The 22750-nt window shown below is 37.1% G+C and overlaps 1 protein-coding gene across 4 annotated transcripts in view; it reads left to right on the forward strand.

Moving 5' to 3' along the window:
* CKAP5 (cytoskeleton associated protein 5) overlaps positions 1 to 22750 on the forward strand; it is a 111439-nt gene that overhangs the window by 23833 nt on the left and 64856 nt on the right. For all 4 annotated transcript variants that reach the window (XM_058306263.1, XM_058306264.1, XM_058306265.1 and 1 more), the window contains exons 2-7: positions 9931 to 10024; positions 12631 to 12824; positions 14315 to 14521; positions 18218 to 18389; positions 18956 to 19088; positions 19745 to 19845. In XM_058306263.1, the coding sequence (XP_058162246.1) occupies positions 9968 to 10024; positions 12631 to 12824; positions 14315 to 14521; positions 18218 to 18389; positions 18956 to 19088; positions 19745 to 19845 (864 nt within the window). In that variant the 5' untranslated portion in view covers positions 9931 to 9967. The remainder of the gene's footprint in view (positions 1 to 9930; positions 10025 to 12630; positions 12825 to 14314; positions 14522 to 18217; positions 18390 to 18955; positions 19089 to 19744; positions 19846 to 22750) is intronic.

Here is a 22750-nt window from a genome sequence, read left to right on the forward strand (position 1 = left end):
TGGTAATTTGGCTTGATTATTAGGTTGATTAGGGTTGCTTTCCCCTTCCAAATTAACAATATTTTAAATTTCTCTAAATTATCTCTGTACTTTGGGGCAAATAAACTGCTTTTAAAACATATAATCTTGTTTTCTTTTTACATTTCAGTGAGTAGGTTATCATCCAAAATCTTATTATTTATAAAATAATGAATTTTTTTAATATAGATATCTAGAAGCCATATGTAGGTAAATTGGAGGAATCTCACCGAACTAGGAATTAAGAAACCTCTTCTAGTCTAGTATCCTAGTATCCCCTATTTAAGTGACCTTGGGCAAGACACTTAACCTACTAAACCTGTTTCCTCATATGTAAAAAAAGGATAATGATACATGTTTTAGCCCACTTTTTTTTTTCCTCTGAGCCTTGTGAAGATTTAAAGATGAATAAGATAGAGCACTTGCTCAGGAGACTTTTATAGTTCAGTAGGGAAAAGCCACATAATTAAGAATAATACAAAAAAAAAGAGGAAAGAAACCAGAATGAGGTAGTGTACCAGTGAGCTTGTATTTCTATTATGAAATACCTAGAAGTAATTAAATGTCTTCCTCACCAGAGTCTCAAGTAAGGGAATGATTGTGACAATATGTATAAAGTGCTAGTAAAATATGGGGTTGGTAGTCATAGTTATTTTAAGAGAAATTGTGGGAAGATTGTAAACACTGCTCTAAAATCTTTGAGAGTAAGGAGTCATCGTGTGATCATAGAATTTGAAAGACTGTAGATCAGGGGATTAAACTTGGGGTTAGAATTCACAGAGTCCGAACTTGGATGGGAAAATAATTACATCTTTATTTTCATTAATCTCTAACTGAAATTTAGCCTTTCCTTCTATTAAAAATGTAGGCAAAAAAAAAAAAATGTAAGCAGTAAACCACAATAATATTGAACTTGTGGCTTTGTCACCAATAGAAGTAATTTTCATATCATGATATTAAATGTGATTATGAAAATGTGATATCTCAAAGTACTTTGGCTCATCATAACTTCAGAATTATTGTAGTTATTAAACTTGCTGCTAGATTTTACTTAATTTGTTAGTGGATAGATCAATTTGTTATTTACTTTTAAATATTTTGATAACTGTATTTTAACATAATTAGCTTTCTATAATCTTAGGTATTTTATTTTATGCATTTTAAAAATATTCTGAGAAGGATCTGTAGTGGTGCTGCACCATTTTATAATCCCACCACCAGTGGACTAGGATTCCAGTTTCTCCATATTCTTGCCATATTTTCTGTTTTTAAAATAATAGCCATTGTTGTGGGTTTGAGGTGGTATCTCATTGTGGTTTTAATTTGCATTTCCCTAGTGGCTAATGATGTTGAACATCTTTTCATGTGCTTATTGGCCATTTGTATATCTTTTGAAAGATTTATTTATTTCTCCCCACCCCCTCATTGTTTTCATTTGCTGTGTCTGTTTGTTGTTTGCTGGTCGTCTTTTTTGTGTTTGTTTTTTTTCAGGAGGCACCTGGAACTGAACCTAGGACCTCCTATGTGGGAGGGAGGTGCCCAATTGCTTGAGCCACCTCTGGTCCCTGCCCTGCTATGCCTCCCATTATGTTTTCCTCTGTGTGTCTCTTGTTGCGTCATCATGTTGAGTCAGCTCACTGCGCCAGCCCATCACGTCATCCCACTGTCCTGCTCATCCTCTCCAGGAGGCACCGGAAACCAAACCTGGACCTCCCATGTGGTAGGCGGGAGCCCAATCACTTGAGCCATACCTGCTTGCCTGTGTATCTTCTTTGTAGAAATGTCTAATCAAGTTGTTTGATCATTTTTTAAATGGGTTGTTTGTCTTTTTGTTGTTATGTTGTTAAAGTTCTTTATATATTCTTGACAATATATATCTGATTAGATATTATCACATATCGTATAATATGTGATTTGCAACTGTTTTCTTCCATTGTATAGGTGGTTGTTTCACTTTCTTTATTTCTTCTGGTGTAGAAAAGTTTCTAATTTTGATGAAATCAAATTTATTTATTGTTTATTTAGTTGCTCATTTTCTTGGTGTCATATCTAAGAATTCATTGTTCAATCCCAGGTCATGAAGATTTGCCCCTATGTTATCTTCTAAGAGTTTTATAGTTTTAGCTCTTATATTTAGATCCTTGATCCATTTTGAGTTTTGTATTATATGAGGTAAGATGTCTAACTTCATTCCTTTGCATGTGGATATCCAGTTTTCCAACTGCATGTACTTAGCACCTTTCTTAAAAATCATTTTGCCATAGATATGTGGGTCTATTGCTGACTTTGAGTTCTGTTCCATTGGTCTGTCTATTGTTATGCCAGTAGCATACTGTTTTCATTCCTGTAGCTTTGTAGTACAATTTTTTTAAAAAGATTTATTTATTTCTCTCCCCTTCCTCCCCCCCCCCCGGTTGTCTGTTCTCTGTGTCTATTTGCTGCATCTTCTTCTGTGTCCGCTTCTGTTGTTGTCAGTGGCACGGGAATCTGTGTTTCTTTTTGTTGCATCATCTTGTTGTGTCAGCTCTCCGTGTGGGCGGCACCATTCCTGGGCAGGCTGCACTTTCTTTTGCTCTGGGCAGCTCTCCTTACTGGGCACAGTCCTTGGGCGTGGGGCTCCCCTACGCGGGGGACACCCCTGTGTGGCACGGCACTCCTTGCACACCTCAGCACTATACATGGGTCACCTGCACACAGGTTAAGGAGGCCCAGGGTTTGGACCGTGGACCTCCCATGTGGTAGATGGACGCCCTAACCACTGGGCCAAGTCCGCTTCCCTCTGTAGTACAATTTGAAATCAAAAAGTATCAGTCCTCCAAACCTTTTCTTCCTTTCCAATATTGTTTTGGCTATTCAAAGCCCTTGCAATTTCATATAAATTTGAGGAACAGTTTTTCCATTTTTGCAAAAAAAGGCTGCTGGGATTTTGATGAGAATTGCATTGAATTTGTATATTGTTTTGGGTAATTGTGGGGGGTTTTTTGGTTTTTTTTGTGGGGGGGGGGGGACTTGGCCATAAGAATTTAATTGGGTTTTCTCTGCAGAGTAGGTAGGTGCTCTCTCTTTGGTGAATGGAGTATCAAATCAGGAGTCAGAGGCCCTTGGTTCAAATCAAAATCTTCCACTTATGAGCTGAGTGACCATGGCAAGTCTTTTAACTTCTCTGTCCTCAGTTTCCTCATCTAGTAATTGTAGTGAGTTATTTTGTCAATATATGGACTTTTGGAGGTGACAGTTACATTCAGGTGTTCTCCCACAAGCAAAGCTTTATAGTGTTCAGTCCAGTCAATGTACAGGTAACTTTGGCTGAGAGATGAATATGCTACTGCTTGGTAGTCTTTGCTGGCCTGATATTCTTTTGGAAGATCTGGGTCATCTGTTTCAACGTGAAATGCCAGCACTGTCACACCAGATAAGAGACTGACCACAAATGAAGCCTCTCCATCTTTGGCATTTGTAATACTTCTTGGGTAATTGTTAATTGCTCATTTTAACAATATTAACTTGCAGTCCATGAACATGACATGTCTTGCCATTTATTTAGGACTTCTTTAATTTAATTCAGCAAGGATTTATAGTATTCAGGGTACAAGTCTTTTGTATCCTTGGTTAAATTTATTCTAAGGTATTTTACTTTTTTCAGATGCTGTTGTAAATGAAATTGTTTTCTTAAGTTCCTCTTCACATTGTTCATTACTTGTGTATTAGAAACAAAGGTGATGTTTGCAGGTTGATCTTGTACCATTTTTAATTGTACAGTTTGGTAGCATTAAATACATTTACAATGCTGTGCTACCATCACCACCACATCACCACAAATGGAATTCTATTACCATTAAATAGTAACTCCCCATTTCCACCTCCTTCCAGCCCCTGGTAACCTCTAATTGACCTTCTGTCTCTGAAATTTGCTTATGCTAGATGTCTCAGATAAGCCGGATCATATAATATTTATCTTTTTTTGTCTGAATTATTTCACTGAGCATATTGATTTCAAGGTCCATCCATGTGTAGCATGTATCAGAACTGAGTTCCAGGTCTTACTTTTTGAGAAGCAATTAGACTATTTCCACAGCAAATATATCATTTTACATTTCTACCAGCAGCGCACAAGAGTTCCATTTTCTCTGCATCCTTTCCAACACTTTTTAGTTTCCTTTTTTTTTTTGTAATAGTTATTCTAATGGGTATGAAGTAGGATCTCCTTGTGGTTTCTATTTGCAAAGAAATTCTTTTTTTTTTTTTTTTTTTTTAAGTATTAGAGCCAGAGATTGAACCCAGGACCTTGTATGTGGAAGCCAGCACTCAACCACTGAACTACAGTGACTCCCCCAGTTGGCTTTTTTGTTTGCTTGTTGTCTGTTTTAGTTTTAGGAGGTACCAGGAATCAAACCTGGGACCTTGCATGGGGAAGCAGGAGCTCAACCACTTGAGCTATTTCTGCTCCCTCAATTTTAATAGCATATGTAATTTTCCTACTAACAATCCTTTTAAGTCTTCTTTTTGCTTTTAAAGTAAATTCCTGATTCCTTAACATTGCCTTATAAGGCTTTCCAGGATCTTACCTTGCTTACTCTCCAGTCTCATTTTGCACTGAAAGTCTCATTCTCCTTGTTGCATCTTATACTTTAGCCATGTTGAACATTTTTCTGTTGCTCAAATACCATTAAAAAAAAAAAAAGACTAAGCACAATGAAAGTTTCTAAATACTTGCCTCAATTTCTGTACTTACCTTTGAATGATAATAGGATGTGAACCAGTACAAGTCTTTGGACCACACTTTGAGTAGCACTGAACTATACTATACAAATGGATGAACTTTACAAAATATTGAGAGAAAAAGCAAGTTACAGAAGATTATAAACAGCTCTAAACAAACACAACTGTATTATTTGGCCAAAGGGCTACCGATGCAAAATACCAGAAAGCTGTTGGCTTTATGAAGGGTATTTATTTGGTGTAAAAGTTTACAGTTACAAGGCCATAAAAAGCCCAACTTGTTTGCTTTCTCGCCAGAATCATTTGCCATGGGTTGAAGCAAGATGGTTGCGCATCTCTGCCTTCCCTTCTGGGTTCCTCTCCCTCTTGAGGCTCCGTTTCTTCCTGATTTCAGCTGCAGGCTGGCATAGGGTTTTTCTCTCAGGGCTCCCTATATTAGTCTCGGCTTTCTTCCCAAGGTCAGCTGTAAGCTGTCATCAAAATGGTTCATCTCTCCCTGGGGCTTTAGCTGTTTGAGCTTTCTCCTTTCTGTCTTATAGCAGGATCAAAATGGAAGAGTTCTCTCTTTTCATGTATCTTTTTGAGGGGAGTGTCTGTTTATATCAGACCTAGCAAGGGAGTAGGGACTTAACCTGAGTCATGCCCAGGTAATCTAATTAAAGACCCCTCAACTGAATTTAATACAATCAAGGGTATCACATCCAAAGGAATAGCTTATTTAAAAATATAATCTTTCTTTTTGAGATTCATAATTTCAAACTGCCACAACAATTAATTTTGTTGTTTAGGGATATGTGGATATATGATTACAGCATGAAACTAAACAAACTTCAGGAAAATGTTTCTATGGGAAGAAGGATAAAGTAGGAAAGAAACATGCATTATTGGTAGTGTTCTAGCTCTTAGATTGGGGTGATGTGTTGATGCATCGATTTTATTGTAATGCTGCATAACTCCTACATATTGCATATACTTACATGTCACACATTAAATTTTTTTAAGATTTATTTATTTATTTCTCTCCCTACCCCCCCACTCGCGCCCTTGCCCCCACCCCAATTGTCTGTTCTCTGTGTCTGTTTGTTGCATGTTCTTTTTTGTCCACTTCTGTTGTTGTCAGCGGCATGGGAATCTGTGTTTCTTTTTGTTGCATCATCTTGCTGCATCAGCTTTACATGTGTGCGGCAAAATTCTTGGGTAGGCTGAACTTCTTTCGCGCTGGGCGGCTCTCCTTACGGGGCGCACTCCTTGCGCGTGGGGCTCCCCTATGTGGGGACACCCCTGTGTGGCACAACACTCCTTGCGCGCATCAGCACTGTGCGTGGGCTAGCTCCACATGGGTCAAGGAGGCCCAGGGTTTGAACCGCGGACCTCCCATGTGGTAGACGGACGCCCTGACCACTGGGTCAAGTCTGCGTCCCTTAAATTTTTTAATTAATTAAAAAAAATTTTTTTTAGTTATTTTTTTTTTAAAGATACTTAGATCACACAAAATAAATTAATTTTAAAAATAAAATAACGATAGGGAAAATTAGTGAAGTTCTCTTCTTAATATATCAATCCGGGAGGAAGACAAAGACAGCTCTAGAGTTCCAGCACCACATGTATAAACAAATACTGTATCCATAATTTCAGTGACTGGGGAAATTTTGGTATGAAGGAGTCCTTTCCTTTAAATAGAAAAAAATTAGGGAAGTAGATGTGGCTAGAGCGATTGGGCTCCTGCCTACTATATGACATGTCATAGGTTCAGTTTCCAGTACCTCCTAAAGAAGACAAGCAAGACAGCGAGCTAACACAGCAAGATGACACAACAAGAGACACTAGGAGGGAAACATAATGAGAGACATAACAAAGCAGGGAACAGAGTGGCTCAAGCAATTAGGCCACATGGGAGGTCCTGGGTTTGGTACCTGGTGCCTCCTAAAAGGAAGATGAGCATACAATTAACAGACAGCAAGTGCATACAACAAGGAGGTGGGGAGAAATAAATAAATCTTTAAAAAGAAAAAAAGTAAAAAACTAAATCAAAACAAATTTTTAAAACCCAAGCTGTAAAGTTAAAGATGGCCTTTCTAAATTTTATATAAGCAGAGCCTTTTTCTTCATGTTTCTAAAAGGATAATAGAACCAATAGGGAAAGAAAGAAAAAGTATTCCAGTGAACTCATAGGAAACTGATAATCAAATATTGTTCTCATTCTCTTGCTTGGAAAATGTTTTACAGGCTTTCATAGAGTGTTTCCTTTTGAAGAGTCATAAAGGAAAAACTACTTTTGCAACTTAAACTTTTAAATAGGTAACTTAGAAGTTTTTAACCTTTGCTGCACGTTATGATTATTTTTTTAATTTCTCCCCCATTGCCTACTCTCCGTGTCCATTCACTGTGTGTTCGTCTGTGTCCACTTTCATTCTTGTCAGTGGCACCGGGAACTGTGTCTCTTTCTGTGGCGTCATCTTGCTGTGTCAGCTCTCCGTGTGTGTGGTGCCACTCCTGGGCAGGCTGTGTTTTTATCATGCACAGTGGCTCTCCTTATGGGGTACACTCCTTGCGTGTGGGGCTCCCCTACACAGAGCAGACCCCTGCGTGGCACGGCATTCCTTAAGCGCATCAGCACTGTGCGTGGGCTAGCTTACCACACGGGTCAGGAGGCGCTGGGTTTGAATCGTGAACCTCCCATATGGTAGGCAGACACTCCATCAGTTGAGCCAAATCCACTTCCTGCTTGCTGCACTTTAGAATTAGTTGGGGAACTTTTTTTTTTCAAGATTTATTTATTTAATTCCCCGCCCTGGTTGTCTGTTCTCTGTGTCTATTTGCTGCGTATTGTTGCTTTGTCCGCTTCTGTTGTCGTCAGCGGCACGGGAAGTGTGGGCGGTGCCATTCCTGGGCAGGCTGCACTTTCTTTCGCGCTGGGCGACTGTCCTTACGGGGCGCACTCCTTGCTCGTGGGACTCCCCTACGCGGGGGGCACCCCTGCGTGGCAGGGCACTCTTTGCGTGCATCAGCACTGCACATGGGCCAGCTCCACCTGGGTCCAGGAGGCCCGGGGTTTGAACCGCGGACCTCCCATGTGGTAGACGGACGCCCTAACCACTGGGCCAAGTGGGAACTTTCAAAATACATAGGAACTAATAATTTTTTATTTTACAAATGTATCTGTCGGTGTACAATGCACTGAAAAATTTTAAAAGATTAGTCTTTCACTACCGAAACTATGAGAATCACTGCATAATTCATTCATTTTCAATGTATATATAATATTGTACCCTGTGTGATATTCTCTTTTTGATGAATTTGTGAATTGTTTTCAATTTTTGGTTGTTATGAATAATCTTGCTATGAACTTCGTTGTATAGGTCTTCTGATGCAGTTGGCATCAATTTCAAGGGTATATATCTAGGAATAGAATTACTGGGTGGTAGATTATGTACATCTTCATTGTAGATAATGCAATACTGTTTTCCAAACTGTCATACTCTTTTAACTCCAACCATTGTTGTATTTGAGTTTTATTAAAGTTTGACTTATACTCTAAACCATACTTCCGCTGTTTCACAGGGGGCCTAGGGATTTTGGAATGTGTTCTTAATGAAAGTTCCCCTTATTCTAATAAATTTCTAAATTTCAATCTTTATTTGAATATAATACTTTCCCTGGGATAGTTCTCTCATTTTTATGGGAGGTCACAAGATATAATATAAGAGGTATATAGACTTTGAATCCTAGTTTGATCCCATTGCTTGTTTTTGTTGTTTTGGTAAGTTTCTTAATTCCGTGAGCCCATGGTGTAAAATGATGAGAATATCTATCTTTTGTGTAGTTGTTAGTACAGAATGAATTAATGTTTAAAAAGTACATTGTAAGGAAAAAAAAACAAAAGGGAAAAAAAAGTACTTTGCAAAGTGCCCGATTTATAGTAGTTTATACATTCAACAAATATTTGTTGAAAATATATTTTATGTCAGGCCAGGACTTGGGATGGAGAGAGAAACAGGAGCTCTACTATGTGGGGGTCTTACATGTTATTTATGATGTTGAAAAGTTGGAAGAAACTTACAATATACACTGGTAGGGTTGGCAGTTATGGTACACTCATAAAATGAAGTGGTATGCAGCCTTTAAATATGTTCTCAAATACAGGAAAGTTTTGGTGACTTTATAAGAAAAAGATTATGAAATGGAATTATTCCCATTTTTTTCGTATATTTTATATACTACATGTGCATTGAAAAAAGCCTTAAGGGAGCAGTTGTGGCTTAAGCAGTTGAACATTTGTTTCCCATATGGGAGGTCCAAGGTTTGGTCCCCGGTGCCTCCTAAAAACAAACAACAAGCAAGCAAACGAATAAACCAACTCAGGGAGCCAATGTGGCTCAGTGGTTGAGCGCCAGCTTCCCACATACGAGGTCTTGGGTTCAATCCCTGGCCCCTGGTGCCTTTAAAAAAAAAAAAACAGGCTGGAATGACATACTCTTGAGTGTTCATCTTGATTGCCAATAGATAAAGAAATCGTGTTTTTAATACTTACATATTTTCTGTGGTTCTCAAAATTTCTGTAGTTAACATTACATTACTTTTATAATCAGAAAAAAAGGTGTTGTTTAAATGTTATACTGTTGACTTTCTTAGGAACATGTGCATAGAGTGTAAGGTTGCTAAAGGAATATTAACTATAAACTTTACTAAGAAATGGCTTTAATATAAAGAATATATAGGAATTGTTTATCAGCAATTTAATATTCTGCTAGTTTATATAAACATTTTGACTAGACTCAAGTATACCAGGTTTAGATAAAGAGCTAGGTAGCAACGAGATTTTCCATTTTGATTATTTCCTTTAAGAAATTTTAGGTTAGTTGAAAGCATGACCTTCTCTGAAACTCTTCTTGACTTTTTAAAAAGCCAAGTAGCTCAGCTTTTCAGTTGGATTCTAGTTTTGTCATGTATCTAAGACATTCCCATTTGAGGAAATATATAAAAATCGTTATCCATCCTTTCTAGGTTGATTTAGATTTTTTTAAATTGACTTTTTTAGAATGTTCTATTAATACAATAAAATGGGGTCTGACCAAAGAATGGGCTTTTTTTCTCTTGTCGATATGTGCATGATAAAATAAGCATCCCCTGAAAAGTCATTTTGTTTTGAGACTGTTTGCTAGATTTAATAGATATCTATTTTTATCTGGCCAGGAATTACTCTTAATTCTAAGGAAAAACTGGAAGCACAATGGGCGATGACAGTGAGTGGATGAAACTGCCAGTTGATCAGAAATGTGAACACAAGGTGAGAATTTTCTGGAACTGAAATTTCAGTGTCATTGGCTTGTTTTGTCAGCCAATTGACTTATTTAGGAGCATGTGGAAACATGAGCAGCTTCAGAAACATGGATGTCTTTTTAAATATTAGCTATTTTATCTAAATTTTCTGGCTCAATGAAAACTTTTTTCTTTGAGTCTCTGGGAAAAATTCAAAGAAAATACATGAATGAAGTGAAAGCAAGTTGTACCTGTAGAATACTACTAACTTTGGCTAATTTTTTCTTCTTCTGTATGTACAGTATGCTCAGGGTAGCTAATTAGTAACATATCATTGTATAGAAGCTTTTATTTGGAGATGTGTTTTGAATTATGTTGTAGAACTCCAACATTTTTTAGGTTCTCTGATCTATATAATCAGTATTCTATCTACCCTCAGAAGCAACTAATCTTTTTATTCTGGCTTATTTTAAGCTAAGAAGAAAACTATATATATATATATATACATATATATGTTTTAATATTTTTTTCATTATTTAGGGTTTTTTTTTTCAGATTATCCTGTTTTTCCCCAACTATATCTCTTAAGTTTCTTTCATTTTTAATCTTTCTTAAAGCAACAAGTAACTGCCATTTAATAGATTGTAGAACTCCATCCCCCCCATAAATTTATTCTACTTAAAAAATTAGTGAAGAAGTTTCCCAGATTAACCCTCTTAGGTTGTTGGCAGTTCTTTAAAGTTTATTTTGAATCTGATTGTTCAAGATTTATAGTTGATGACTTCTAGAATTACACAATAAATAAGTTAACCCACATAGTTGTATATATACAATTCTATATATGTAGAGTAGAAATTTGGAGCCCAGGTCCCTGTATACTCTATAGAGCTACTCTTTAATCCTGTATAATAAATTAGCTTTAAAATCAGTCTCTTCAGATAAAGCCTGAGTAACTTTGACCTAGTTCATTTTGATTCATTATTTTAGCTATTGCTAATATATAGTATGTTAAATTTCAACAAAACAATTTTGGGGGGAGACTTTCGGAACCTATTTAGAATGATAGCTATTTGTAATGCTTTATTTTGATAGATAATATCTTTTCTCTCAGAAAGGGGCAGGCAAAATACATAAATTTTTTGAAGACTTTCCAATCTTTATTGGTTAGTATGTGCTAAAAACTTTTTAATCCAGTAGAGTTGGTGAATTTTTTTTTCCACTTGTGTCCCTACTTTTGCATTTATTATATGTTTTTGAAACTGAAATAATGGAGATTTCTGGTTTAAATTGTTAGTGAATGGACAACTTGTGATGCTAATTTATATTATACTGCACTCTAATTAGAGCTGCAGAATAGGTAGGGCCTTCTACCTCAGAGCTTAAAGGCATCCTGTAGTACACTGGGCAGCTTTCTTTCCTTAGAAAGAAAAGGTTTTTTTCTGTGATTATAGGCCTGCTACAATTATATTTTCATTTCAACAAATAATATATAATTTCTCCTGTTTTTCAATCATATGTTGATCCTTAACTCTCTTTCTCTTGGAGTATTGAAGTAAAAAATCTAATTCTCTACCAAAGCCAACCACGGTATTTTGCACATTCAACACAATGCAGATCGTGATCTTTTCAAAATACAAATTGGATAAGCACACATACTAACCTCTCACTTATCCTTCCCCAAAGCATGTCATTGTCTTCCCATTGCTCTTATAATAAGGAGTGGAGTCTTTAATTTGGCCATTACAGTCTGGCATTGTCTGGCCTTTACTAGTCTTCTCCAGCTCATTTTGTACCATACTCCCTTTCTCTTTCTGTAAAAAAGTGGGAAATATGTTGTTCCCTGATGCCATAGGGCTTTTGCATATACTGTTCCCTCTCCTGCAATCTTCTTTTATCACCCTTTCCTGGTTAATTCCTACTTATTATTCAGAGCTCAGCTCTTATCACCCCTTTCTTAGGGAAACCTTTTCTTAACTCAATCAGAATAAGCCTCCTGTTATATAGTTTCATAGCACCAAGTCTCCCTTCTCCTTTGTAGCACTTATAACTTTAATTTTTAATTTATTTGTATGGTTGTTAATGTCCTTCTCTACTACTAAAATGTAAAACTGTATTTTTTATGTTAAATATATATTTAAGGAAATAAGTTAATGAAAACAGAAGAATAGCTCAATAAAGTTATGTGAAATTTACTAAGATGAATAAACTATTGATTAAAAATTTTAAAGAGTAGTATAAGGCTGCCTAATGATTATACCAATACAACTGAAAAACAGGGCGCTTTGAAGGTTGAACAGTTTCAGCAGAATGATTTCTCCATGTTTGAATTGTCACATCTTTGACACCATATTATAAACAAGTATTAAATAATCTTTATTTATAAAGGGAGATATTTTCAAGACCTTTTATGAATTTTAGATGGTCTTGGCAGAGTATCGTAAATATTAAATACTTAAAAAGGCTTTTTTGAAAACTGAATTTCTTAAACTTTTTTTTTGTTTGTTTCCAATCACGGGATCCTTTGTTTAAATTACCTAGTGTGATATGGTCATGCCACCTCCCCCCCAAAAAAATTAATAGTAGACAATAATATCATTACATTTTGTTTTGTTTCAAAAATTACCTTTCTTTTAGCTGTGGAAAGCAAGGTTAAGTGGGTATGAAGAAGCCTTGAAGATCTTCCAGAAAATAAAGGATGAAAAGAGCCCAGAATGGTCCAAATTTTTGGGATTGATCAAAAAATTTGTGACAGATTCCAATGCAGTGGTTCAGTTGAAAGGATTGGAAGCTTCACTTGTTTATGTTGAAAATGCCCATGTAGCAGGAAAGTAAGTAGTTTCTTTCTAATTATTTTGGTAAAAGTGCCTGTCTGGTGCTACATAAATTAAGATTAACTTTATTGTATATTTTTGGATAACTATCCTTAGTTACTAGGACTTTTTACATACATTAATTTTCTTTCATAGCTCTTGGATACTTGTTTTTCATTTTTTCTTTACCTGTTTATAGAAGTACATGAGCTCTCTGAAGTGAAGGTGAAAATCAGAAATCTAAACTTCAGTTTTTACTTCAAGGTTCAATGAGCTAGTTATTTTCCTTTTGTGACTTTTGTATGGAAATTATTCTACACTAAAAGGGAAAGTCTTCAGTCACTTTTGGAAGAAACCGAAATTGTCAGCAAATTATCAGAATTCCATTCAAAGCACTTGGACATTACAAAAAATCTTTTTCTCTAAGGGTTCCCAGCAAGTTGATTCCAAAATCACATCTTTCTCCCTGTGATCATTAAGAATTTTTATCTCTTGAGGGAGGTAATGCTGCCTAGACAACTTCTGACTCCCTGCCTATGTTACTTCAGCTGTGGTTTATAGAGCTTTCTGGTCACTCCACTCCCCCATACTCTATAAACCTGATTTTTCTAACTCTAGCCTTTTTGTCATTGAAAAAAGCCCTTCATACAAAAAGTTTTCAGACCCTAGACTTAGTTGTACAAGGAATATATACTTCTCTTACTTCAAAGATTGTAGTAAGTCTTTAATTAGAGGGTTTGGTTAGTTCAGCATCACCTGGTTTCCCCTGCTATATGTGAAACCAGTCCTTTTTCTTTCTTTTTTTTTCTTCTGATCTCAGAATCTGTTTTTTGACAAATCTTTTATGTAATCTCAGCCCACTCAAGTCTTCTAATTCCCAATAGTTTAGGCTTTATTTAATTTAGAAAAAACTCAAAGCAATAAAAGTTCTGATAAAGTTTTGCCATGTAGTTGAGAGCAGTCATTTGTTATTAAAGGTACAGCATATCCATTCTCTCTGTGAGGAAATTCCCTTGTTCTAAGAAGTTTTAAGTGAATTTTTAAAAAATGTTAAAAAATAAAAGTGTTCTTTAACCCTCTTTTTGTAAAATATGCCTGTATATTCATATGTACATATGCATAAGGAAATATCTAAAAAGATACACAGGAAAATGTCAAAAGTAGTTTCTGCTAGGTGGTGAGATTTCAAGGGATTTTTGCTTTCTTGTTTGAATTTTCTGTGTTTGTAAACATTTAAACAGGGATTTAAATATATATACACACACAGACGTATATAACTTTTAAAAATCCCTGTGTGGTTCTGATTCTTTGGTATGACATGTCTTAAACTTTTATAGTTTGCATAGTTTCAAAAATGTACTGGAACATAAATTTTAAAATTAGACACTCATTTCCTTTATTCCTAAGCATTTATCTTATACCCCCCTTTCCATGACTTTTATCCAGTTCTTTCTACTAAAGTTTGTGGTTTTTGTTTTTGTGGTGATTGTTTATAATCTATATTACAGAACTACAGGCGAAGTTGTATCAGGTGTTGTAAGTAAAGTGTTCAACCAGCCTAAAGCCAAAGCCAAGGAGCTAGGCATAGAAATCTGTCTAATGTATATAGAGATTGAGAAAGGAGAGGCTGTGCAAGAAGAGCTCCTGAAAGGCCTGGATAATAAGAACCCCAAGATCATAGTGGCATGTATAGAGACACTGAGGAAGGCCTTAAGGTAAGACTTTTTATTTTTCCTTTAGTTCTCTTAATAACTAGAACATTTTAATCTGAGTTTGGGTTCCTGGTTTGAACAGAAATGGAAACTGTTGGAATTCACTTGGTATGCCACAACCACCAGTAAACTGGCCTGAAAAAGCTTGTTATTCCTCGAGTATGGCACTTTATATTGAGTACTTTTATCCTTCGAGTATGTTGCATGGCTGTTTTATCTAAAACCCTTCCTAATGAAGATTAACAGGGAATATTTCTGATCTGTTCTCAGATTAAGAATTGACCTTTTCTTGGAAAGCACCCCTCAGCTCTTTGTCTCTTGCTTTCCTCTAGTGTACTTTTCTATATTTTAAAGTGCTGGCTAAAGCAAACCTTTGTTTAGGTGCCATTTTACTAAAGTAAAAGCAAAGGCTTTATGTTTTTAAACAAGCATAAAAACTGAAAATAGAAAATAACTTTTCTTTTATGTAATAAGTTATTTTCAATCCTAGAATTTCTTGCTGTTTGGCCATGAAGCTTTTCATATGTGGACTCTCTTTCAGAGATAAGTGGCTATAATATGCTTTGGAAAACTGAATTAGCCAAACCACTAGTTTGTTCTGTTTTGGCAGGCCTTCTAATCTGACATCCTGTTCCCAGTACCATCTACATAAGATGCTTTAGAAGTAGCTCTAGTGAAATACTAAGTATATGATCCTGTCAGAGTGAAGATCATGCCAACTTGACTTTCTTGTGATTTTGTTTATGGTCTATATCTTGGAGAAAATGCATCCTTTGGTATTTATTTTATGTGAAAGTATCAAAATTCTTCAACTGAATTAAACTATCCTCAATTTTACGTTGTCTTTAGCTTGTTTCATAATTTTCTTTTATAAAATTTGACTTTCACTTAGATTGTTATATGATCAATTTTTCCTTATTTCTGGCCTATTTTGGGATGGTAGGCATTGTGTGTTTTTATAAGTAGCAAATGGAATGCTCATTTTATCATTTTAGAGATCTAATGAATTGATTTGGTTATTAGCACTGTGTTTCTGTCAGAAGCTCTGTTCTGTCTTTGGTAGTAATGGATCTCTTAATAAAAATATTTATTATACTATAATCTGTCTTTAAATTTGAAGTTTCTAATCTGGAATGCAGTATACTCTGATTATTTCCTTTTAAAATTGGCTGGGAGAATAAGGGTAGGAAAAGAACAGATTCGGTATATCTTATGTCTTCCTTATTGATATTGCTATTTAGTCTTCTCCTATCTTAAAGCATCTCAGAATCTAAAATGGTTCTCTAGAAGAAGGTAGCTCCCTTGGCCCCTCAAAAACCCTGAGACCAAACAGCCTAATCCTAGGCACCAGGACCTCCTAATGCTATCTTTGTGTTAGTGATAGCTTAGACCAGAAACATTCTGTGGCCCCTAAAATACTTCTAAAACCCTTTAGTTTTTTCTATGGTAATATGTTTAATATCAAAATTAGGTTTCGATTTGTTAAAATGTCTATATTCCATGTGGACCTGTTCTAAATGTTTTTTCTGTCTTTCAGAAACAGGTCAGGATAGAGAAACAAGAAACGGGGAGCAGATGTGGCTCAAGCATTTGAGCTCCTGCTTCCCACATGTAAGGTCCAGGGCTTGGTTCCCAGCTCCTCCTAAAAACAAAACCAAAAAAAAAAAAAAAACAAATGGGAAAACCAACTTAGAGGAGCTGATGTGGCCCAGTGGTTGAGTGTCAGCCTCCCAAATATGAGGTCCCAGGTTCAATCCCTGCCCTGGTACCTCAAAACAAAACAAAACAGATGAAATAGTAGTTATGCAAAGGAAGACTGAGATTCCAAATCTTAGGTTCTTCAGGCACCGTGTTAGGTATCCCTAAAGCAGAAAGGGGTATCATCACCATGATTACTTATTTCTTCTGTGGTTTTAGCTAAGCTAAGTTACTATGTTCTTTTCTATTAAAATCAGGATCTAAAAAAAACCTTAGAGATCATGTAGTTAATTTTCATATTATGATATCTATGCTTAAATGATGTCAAACAGCCAGGTGTCTTGTTAAAAATTGTTTTCTATGGAAAGTATTTTCAGTCTCCTTCTTTTACCTGTTAGAGTAGGTCAGCACCTATTTCAAAAAATTATTATTGCATGCCCACTGTGCACATGAAACAAATAATATATATAGGTCCTATTACTCATGTAGATTTTCAGTGTTATTTCATAACTAAATCCTTCATGTTCCAAATTAGTTATTCAGAAATGTTAGCAGTGACATTAGAAAGCTAAAATTGGAAAGCGGACTTGGCACAGTGGTTAGGGCATCCGTCTACCACATGGGAGGTCCGTGGTTCAAACCCCGGGCCTCCTTGACCCGTGTGGAGCTGGCGCGCACTCAGTGCTGATGCACGCAACCAGTGCCCTGCCACGCAGGGGTGTCCCCGCGTGGGGGAGCCCCACGCGCAAGGAGTGTACCCTGTCGAGAGAGCTGCCCAGCGTGAAAGAAAGTTCAGCCTGCCCGGGAATGGCGCCACACACACGGAGAGCTGACACAAGATGATGCAACAAAGAGAAACACAGATTCCCATGCTGCTGACAACAACAGAAGTGGACAAAGAACATGCAGCAAATAGACACAGAGAACAGGCAACTGGGGCGGGGGGGGGGGGAGGAAGGGGAGAGAAATAAAATAAATAAATAAATCTTAAAAAAAATAAAAAAGAAAGCTAAAATTGACCAATTGGGAATGTAAAAATATAATACATAGAAGATACGTGAGGTTAAATATGCTTTTTTTTTTTTTTAAGATTTATTTTATTATTTATTCTCCCCTTGGCCCTTGGTTGTTTGAGGTCGCTGTCTGCTGTCTGTGTCCAGGCTGTGTGCTCTCTGTGGCTGCTTATCTTCTCTTTAGGAGGCCCCAGGAATGGAATCTGTGACCTCCCATGTGGGAGACAGGTGCTTAATCACTTGAGCCACCTCAGCCCCCTGGTTTGTTGTGTCTCATTGTCTTTCCTCTTTGTGTCTCTTTGTTGTGTTACCTTTTTGTGTCAGCTTGCTGCTTCTGCCCATCGCGCCAGCTCATCTTCTCCAGGAGGCACCGGGGACTGAACCCGGGACCTCCCATGTGGTAGGCAGAAGCCCAAATTCTTGAGCCACATCCATTTACCTGTGCTTTCTTTTTAAAGAAGTCCAAATGCAATTGTTTTCCCCATGGGAAAACTGAAGCAAAGAGAGATTTAAGTTCCCCAAAGTTGCAGTGTGATAGCTATGAAGTCAGGAATGAAACACACACTGCCAGGAGTCATGATCTATCTAAATGATTGAATCACCTTAATTTTAAGAACTATTTAAAGTCCATTAAAAGTAGATTTCACTCATTTAAATAGTTCTAAAGTGATTCATTTATATTTTTAAGCAAATATACATATATATTTAAAGTATTACACAAGTGTTGGGCTTTTATGGATTTGAATATCAGTTATCTAAGGTTAGTTTTTAAATGGATAATATTATTTTAGGTTCTAGATGATAATATTTATGGAAGAGTGGAATCTAAATATGGCTGTGGTTTCAGTTCCTTTTTTTTTCCTGCCTTAAAAAACTTATATAACCCTATTAATATATAGGTACAGGACTATATTTGAATGAATGCAATTATAACTTTATCCAAGCATATTGCATGATGACAAATTTCTTTCCAATTTTTTATTTCTAGTGAATTTGGTTCAAAAATCATCTTGCTTAAGCCAATTATCAAAGTGTTGCCAAAACTCTTTGAATCTCGAGAGAAGGCTGTTCGAGATGAAGCCAAACTAATTGCTGTGGAGATTTACAGATGGATTCGGGATACTCTTAGACCTCCATTACAAAATATAAACTCTGTCCAGGTGAGACATAAAGTTTTCTATTTGTTTTTGCATAATGTATATAAAGATATTTGCTTCCTGTGATTGTTATCAATATTTTTCTGTACAAATAATTTTTCATTCTTAACTTTGAATTCAGTTGATTTTTTGGGTGTGGCTAGCTTTCTCTGCCTTTATTTTGTGATTCCAATATGTTAGTGTTGCATCTATGTCAGTATAAAAGATCCTTCTATAATGCTATTGAATGGCAGGACTTAATATAGGTTTGGAGAAAATGCATTCTATCTGGGTTTGTTATTGGTTTTAGAGATTGTGTTCTGATGCAAATATATCTGAATTCATGAATTAATGAAAGTGTAATAAAAAGCAGATTTTATTCTTCTATCTCAGTGCTTAGACATACATCCTTTAGTAAATGTGAGTTGGTTTATCTTGGGCTACAAAAGAGGCACAATTTAAATTTATCTTGATTACCCTCTTGGAGCTATGTAAATAATAAATTGGGTTTAGATGTATCAGTAAATGTTAAGTATGTTTTCTAATGGCAGAGATGTAGACATATTTCTAAAATATTTTGGTTTTCACAGTTGAAAGAACTAGAAGAAGAATGGGTCAAACTGCCAACAGGTGTTCCTAAACCAAGTCGATTTCTGCGTTCCCAACAAGAACTAGAAGCTAAATTAGAACAGCAGCAGTCAGCTGGTGGAGATGCCGAGGGAGGTAGGCCATTTAAACCCTGGTTTTTATTACAGTTTATAAAACTAGCATTGCTACAAGAACCTGTGTTCACTAAGCATGTTTTGCAGGACTACCAGTTAAGAAAATAAAAGATGATGGGAAGTAGACTTGGCCCAGTGGTTAGGGCTGTCTACGACATGGGAGGTCCGTGGTTCAAACCCTGGGCCTCCTTGACCCGTGTGGAGCTGGCCCATGCGCAATGCTGATGTGCGCAAGGAGTGCCCTGCCATGCAGGGGTGTCACCTGCATAGGGGAGCCCCACGCGCAAGGAGTGTGCCCAGTGAGGAGAGCTGCCCAGCACTAAAGAAAGTTCAGCCTGCCCAGGAATGGCGCCGCACACACAGAGAGCTGACACAAGATGACGCAACAAAAAGAAACACAGATTCCCGTGCCACTGACAAGAACAGAAATGGACAGAGAAGAACACGCAGCAAATAGACACAGAGAACAGACAACTGGGGGGTGAGGGAAGGGTAGAGAAATAAATAATTTTTTAAAAATTAAAAAAAAATAAAGGATGAATGTAACATTTGTAACCTTCTATATTAAGATTTCATCAGTTGTGTGAAAGGGTTGATAACTGATACATAAAACAATTTCTTCTGTTTTCAAAGTTTATCTTGTTTTTTTCTTCAAAGGTGGTGACGATGGTGATGAAGTGCCACAAATAGATGCTTATGAGCTTTTGGAAGCAGTAGAAATTCTTTCCAAACTTCCAAAAGACTTTTATGACAAAATTGTAAGTAATATTTAAACTGTCTTTTAGTTATGTTTATGTTTCATTTTACTATTCAGTGGGTTGGCTTAACGACAGGAATCTGTTGGCTTACAGTTGCAGAGCTTAGGAGGCTTGATTCCTCCCAGAGTCAGTATCTTCTGGCTGGCCAGCAATCTTTCGGGTTCCTTGCCTTTTCTGTCAAATGGCAATGCACAGCGCAGTGTTTTCTCCTTTCTCTTCCGGTTTCCATTCATTTCCAGCTTCTTGCTTCTCCTGCTGTGGCCTTCTCTATAAGGCCTCCAGTAATAGGATTAAGACCCATTCTGATTCAGTTGGGCCACACCTTAACTGAAATAACCTCATCAAAAGGTTCTGTTTACCTCCCATGGCCCACTGGGTCAACTGGGGAAGAGTGTAAACTATAATGTGGACCATTGACCATGTGGTGCAGCAGTGCTCAGAGATGTATGCACCAAGTACAACGAATGTCCCATGATGATGGAGGAGGTTGTTATGGGAGGAGGGGGGTGGGGAGTATATGGGGACCTCATATTTTTTTAATGTAACATTAAAAAAAATAAAAGACTAAAAAATAAAAAAAGGTTCTATTTAATGGGTTCACATCCATACAAATGGACTAAGATTAATAACATGTTTTTCTGGGGTATATAACTCAAGCTCCCCACAATTTATTTCATTTTAAATTATTGCTTGAGTAGAATTAGAGTACGCTCTGCTTAAGCCTTGTCTGATTCACCCCTTTCCACCCCATATCTTCCCTAATAGCGTTAGTTGTGCCTTTATGTCTTGCCAAAAACCAGAGCATTATTCTTGACTTCTCCTTTTTCCTCGTTGTTTTGGTTTTACCTTTATATACCTCTCAAATCTCCTTTTCTCTATCCCCACTGCCATTACTTTATCCCAGTGTTTTTCATACTTGGCACTATCAACATTTTGCGCTAGATATTTTTTTATACAACTAGATGTAAGTAATACTGTATGTGCCACATCCCCACATCCCCAAGTCATGACAATTAAAACTGTTTCCAGATATTGCCACATGTCCCCTGGGAAGCAAAATCATCTCCAATTTAGAAACACAGCCTTGTCCTATCCACCAGCATCATCTCTTGCTTTCAATCTGCAGTAGTCTTCTTACAAAACTCCCTATCTCTATTCTTACCTCCTTCCAACCATATTTCACAATGTATTTAAAGTTATCTTTTTCGAAAACAGATATCTTCCCATATTTGCCTGATTAAATCTTTCATTAGCTTCCATGGACTTTAAGATGATGTTTGAAAATCATCCTGTGGCCTTCAGGGTCATCTTTGTCCTAGCCCCCACTTAACTTCCAACCACATCTGTAATTGCTGCCACCCTCTGTGCTCTAGCCATACTGTGCTTCTTATAGTATCAAGTATGCCACACTTGACATTTTTTTTAAAACTCTGGACCTTAGCATATGCTGTTCTTTCTGCCTGTAATATTCTTCTCCCCACTGCCCCATGTACACCTACTAATACATCTTCGTCCTTTAGATCTCTCCTTAAGGATCACTTTTTAGGGAAGTGTTTTAGTTTCCTAGACTGCTTAAAGCAGATAACATGAAATGGTTCAGTTTGAACAGTCAGAATGTATTAGCTTACAGTTTTGAGGCCAAGAAAATGCCCAAATCAAGACATCGCCAAGGCAGTGCTTTCTTCCTGAAGACCAGCTGCCAGTGATCCTTGAAACCTCTGCCACATGGCAAGGCTTGTGGCAGCATCTTCTAGTCTATTCCTTCTCTCCCCTTCTCTTTATTGATTTCAGCTTCTTGCTTTCATGGCTTTTTCTCTCTTTGTCTGAATTTTATTCTCTTATAACTGACTCCAGTAATAGGATTAAGGCCCATCCTTAATGAGTTGGGTCACACCTTTACTAAAGTAACTTCATCAAAGGTCCTACTTAAAATGGGTTTACACCTACAGGAATAGATTAGATTTAAGAACATATTTTTCTAGGGTACATACAGCTTCAAACCACCCCAGGGAGATTTCTACATGACTTCCTAAAGTAGGTTACCTCTTCTTTTTTTTTTTTTTTTTAAAGATTTATTTATTTATTTAATTTCCCCCCCCCTCCCCTGGTTGTCTGTTCTTGGTGTCTATTTGCTGCGTCTTGTTTCTTTGTCCGCTTCTGTTGTCGTCAGCGGCACGGGAAGTGTGGGCGGCGCCATTCCTGGGCAGGCTGCTCTTTCTTTTTCACGCTGGGCGGCTTTCCTCACGGGCGCACTCCTTGCGCGTGGGGCTCCCCCACGCGGGGGACACCCTTGCGTGGCACGGCACTCCTTGCGCTCATCAGCGCTGCGCATGGCCAGCTCCACACGGGTCAAGGAGGCCCAGGGTTTGAACCGCAGACCTCCCATATGGTAGACGGACGCCCTAACCACTGGGCCAAAGTCCGTTTCCCAGGTTACCTCTTCTTGATGTGTTACCAAAGCAGCATGTATGGTCATGACCTAGTAGTTGTTTATTGAAGATCTTTCTAGCTCCGCATAAGCTCCTTGAGTTATCTTATTAACCTCTGGTAAGCAAATAAATAATTGTTGAATTATAAGTTCCTCTAGGATCGTCAGTTTGTCATCTTGGTGTCTTCCAGGTTTTTCAAATATTGAGTGTCAATGTTGAATGATTAATTTCTAATTAAATGCATTCTATGTTATGGCCACAAAACAGAAGGATTGGCACTTAGATCCACAATCACCAATATTAGAATAATTTTGGTTGCTGGTTATGCGACTAAACTTCTCTCATCTTTTTTTTTTTTTTTTTTTAAGATTTATTTATTTCTCTCCCCTTTCCCTCCACCCCAGTTGTCTGTTCTCTGTGTCTATTTGCTGTGTCTTCTTCTTTGTCTGCTTCTGTTGTTGTCAGCGGCACAGGAA

The sequence above is a fragment of the Dasypus novemcinctus genome, chromosome 10 (genome assembly GCF_030445035.2).
Source record: "Dasypus novemcinctus isolate mDasNov1 chromosome 10, mDasNov1.1.hap2, whole genome shotgun sequence".
Classification (NCBI taxonomy): domain Eukaryota; kingdom Metazoa; phylum Chordata; class Mammalia; order Cingulata; family Dasypodidae; genus Dasypus; species Dasypus novemcinctus.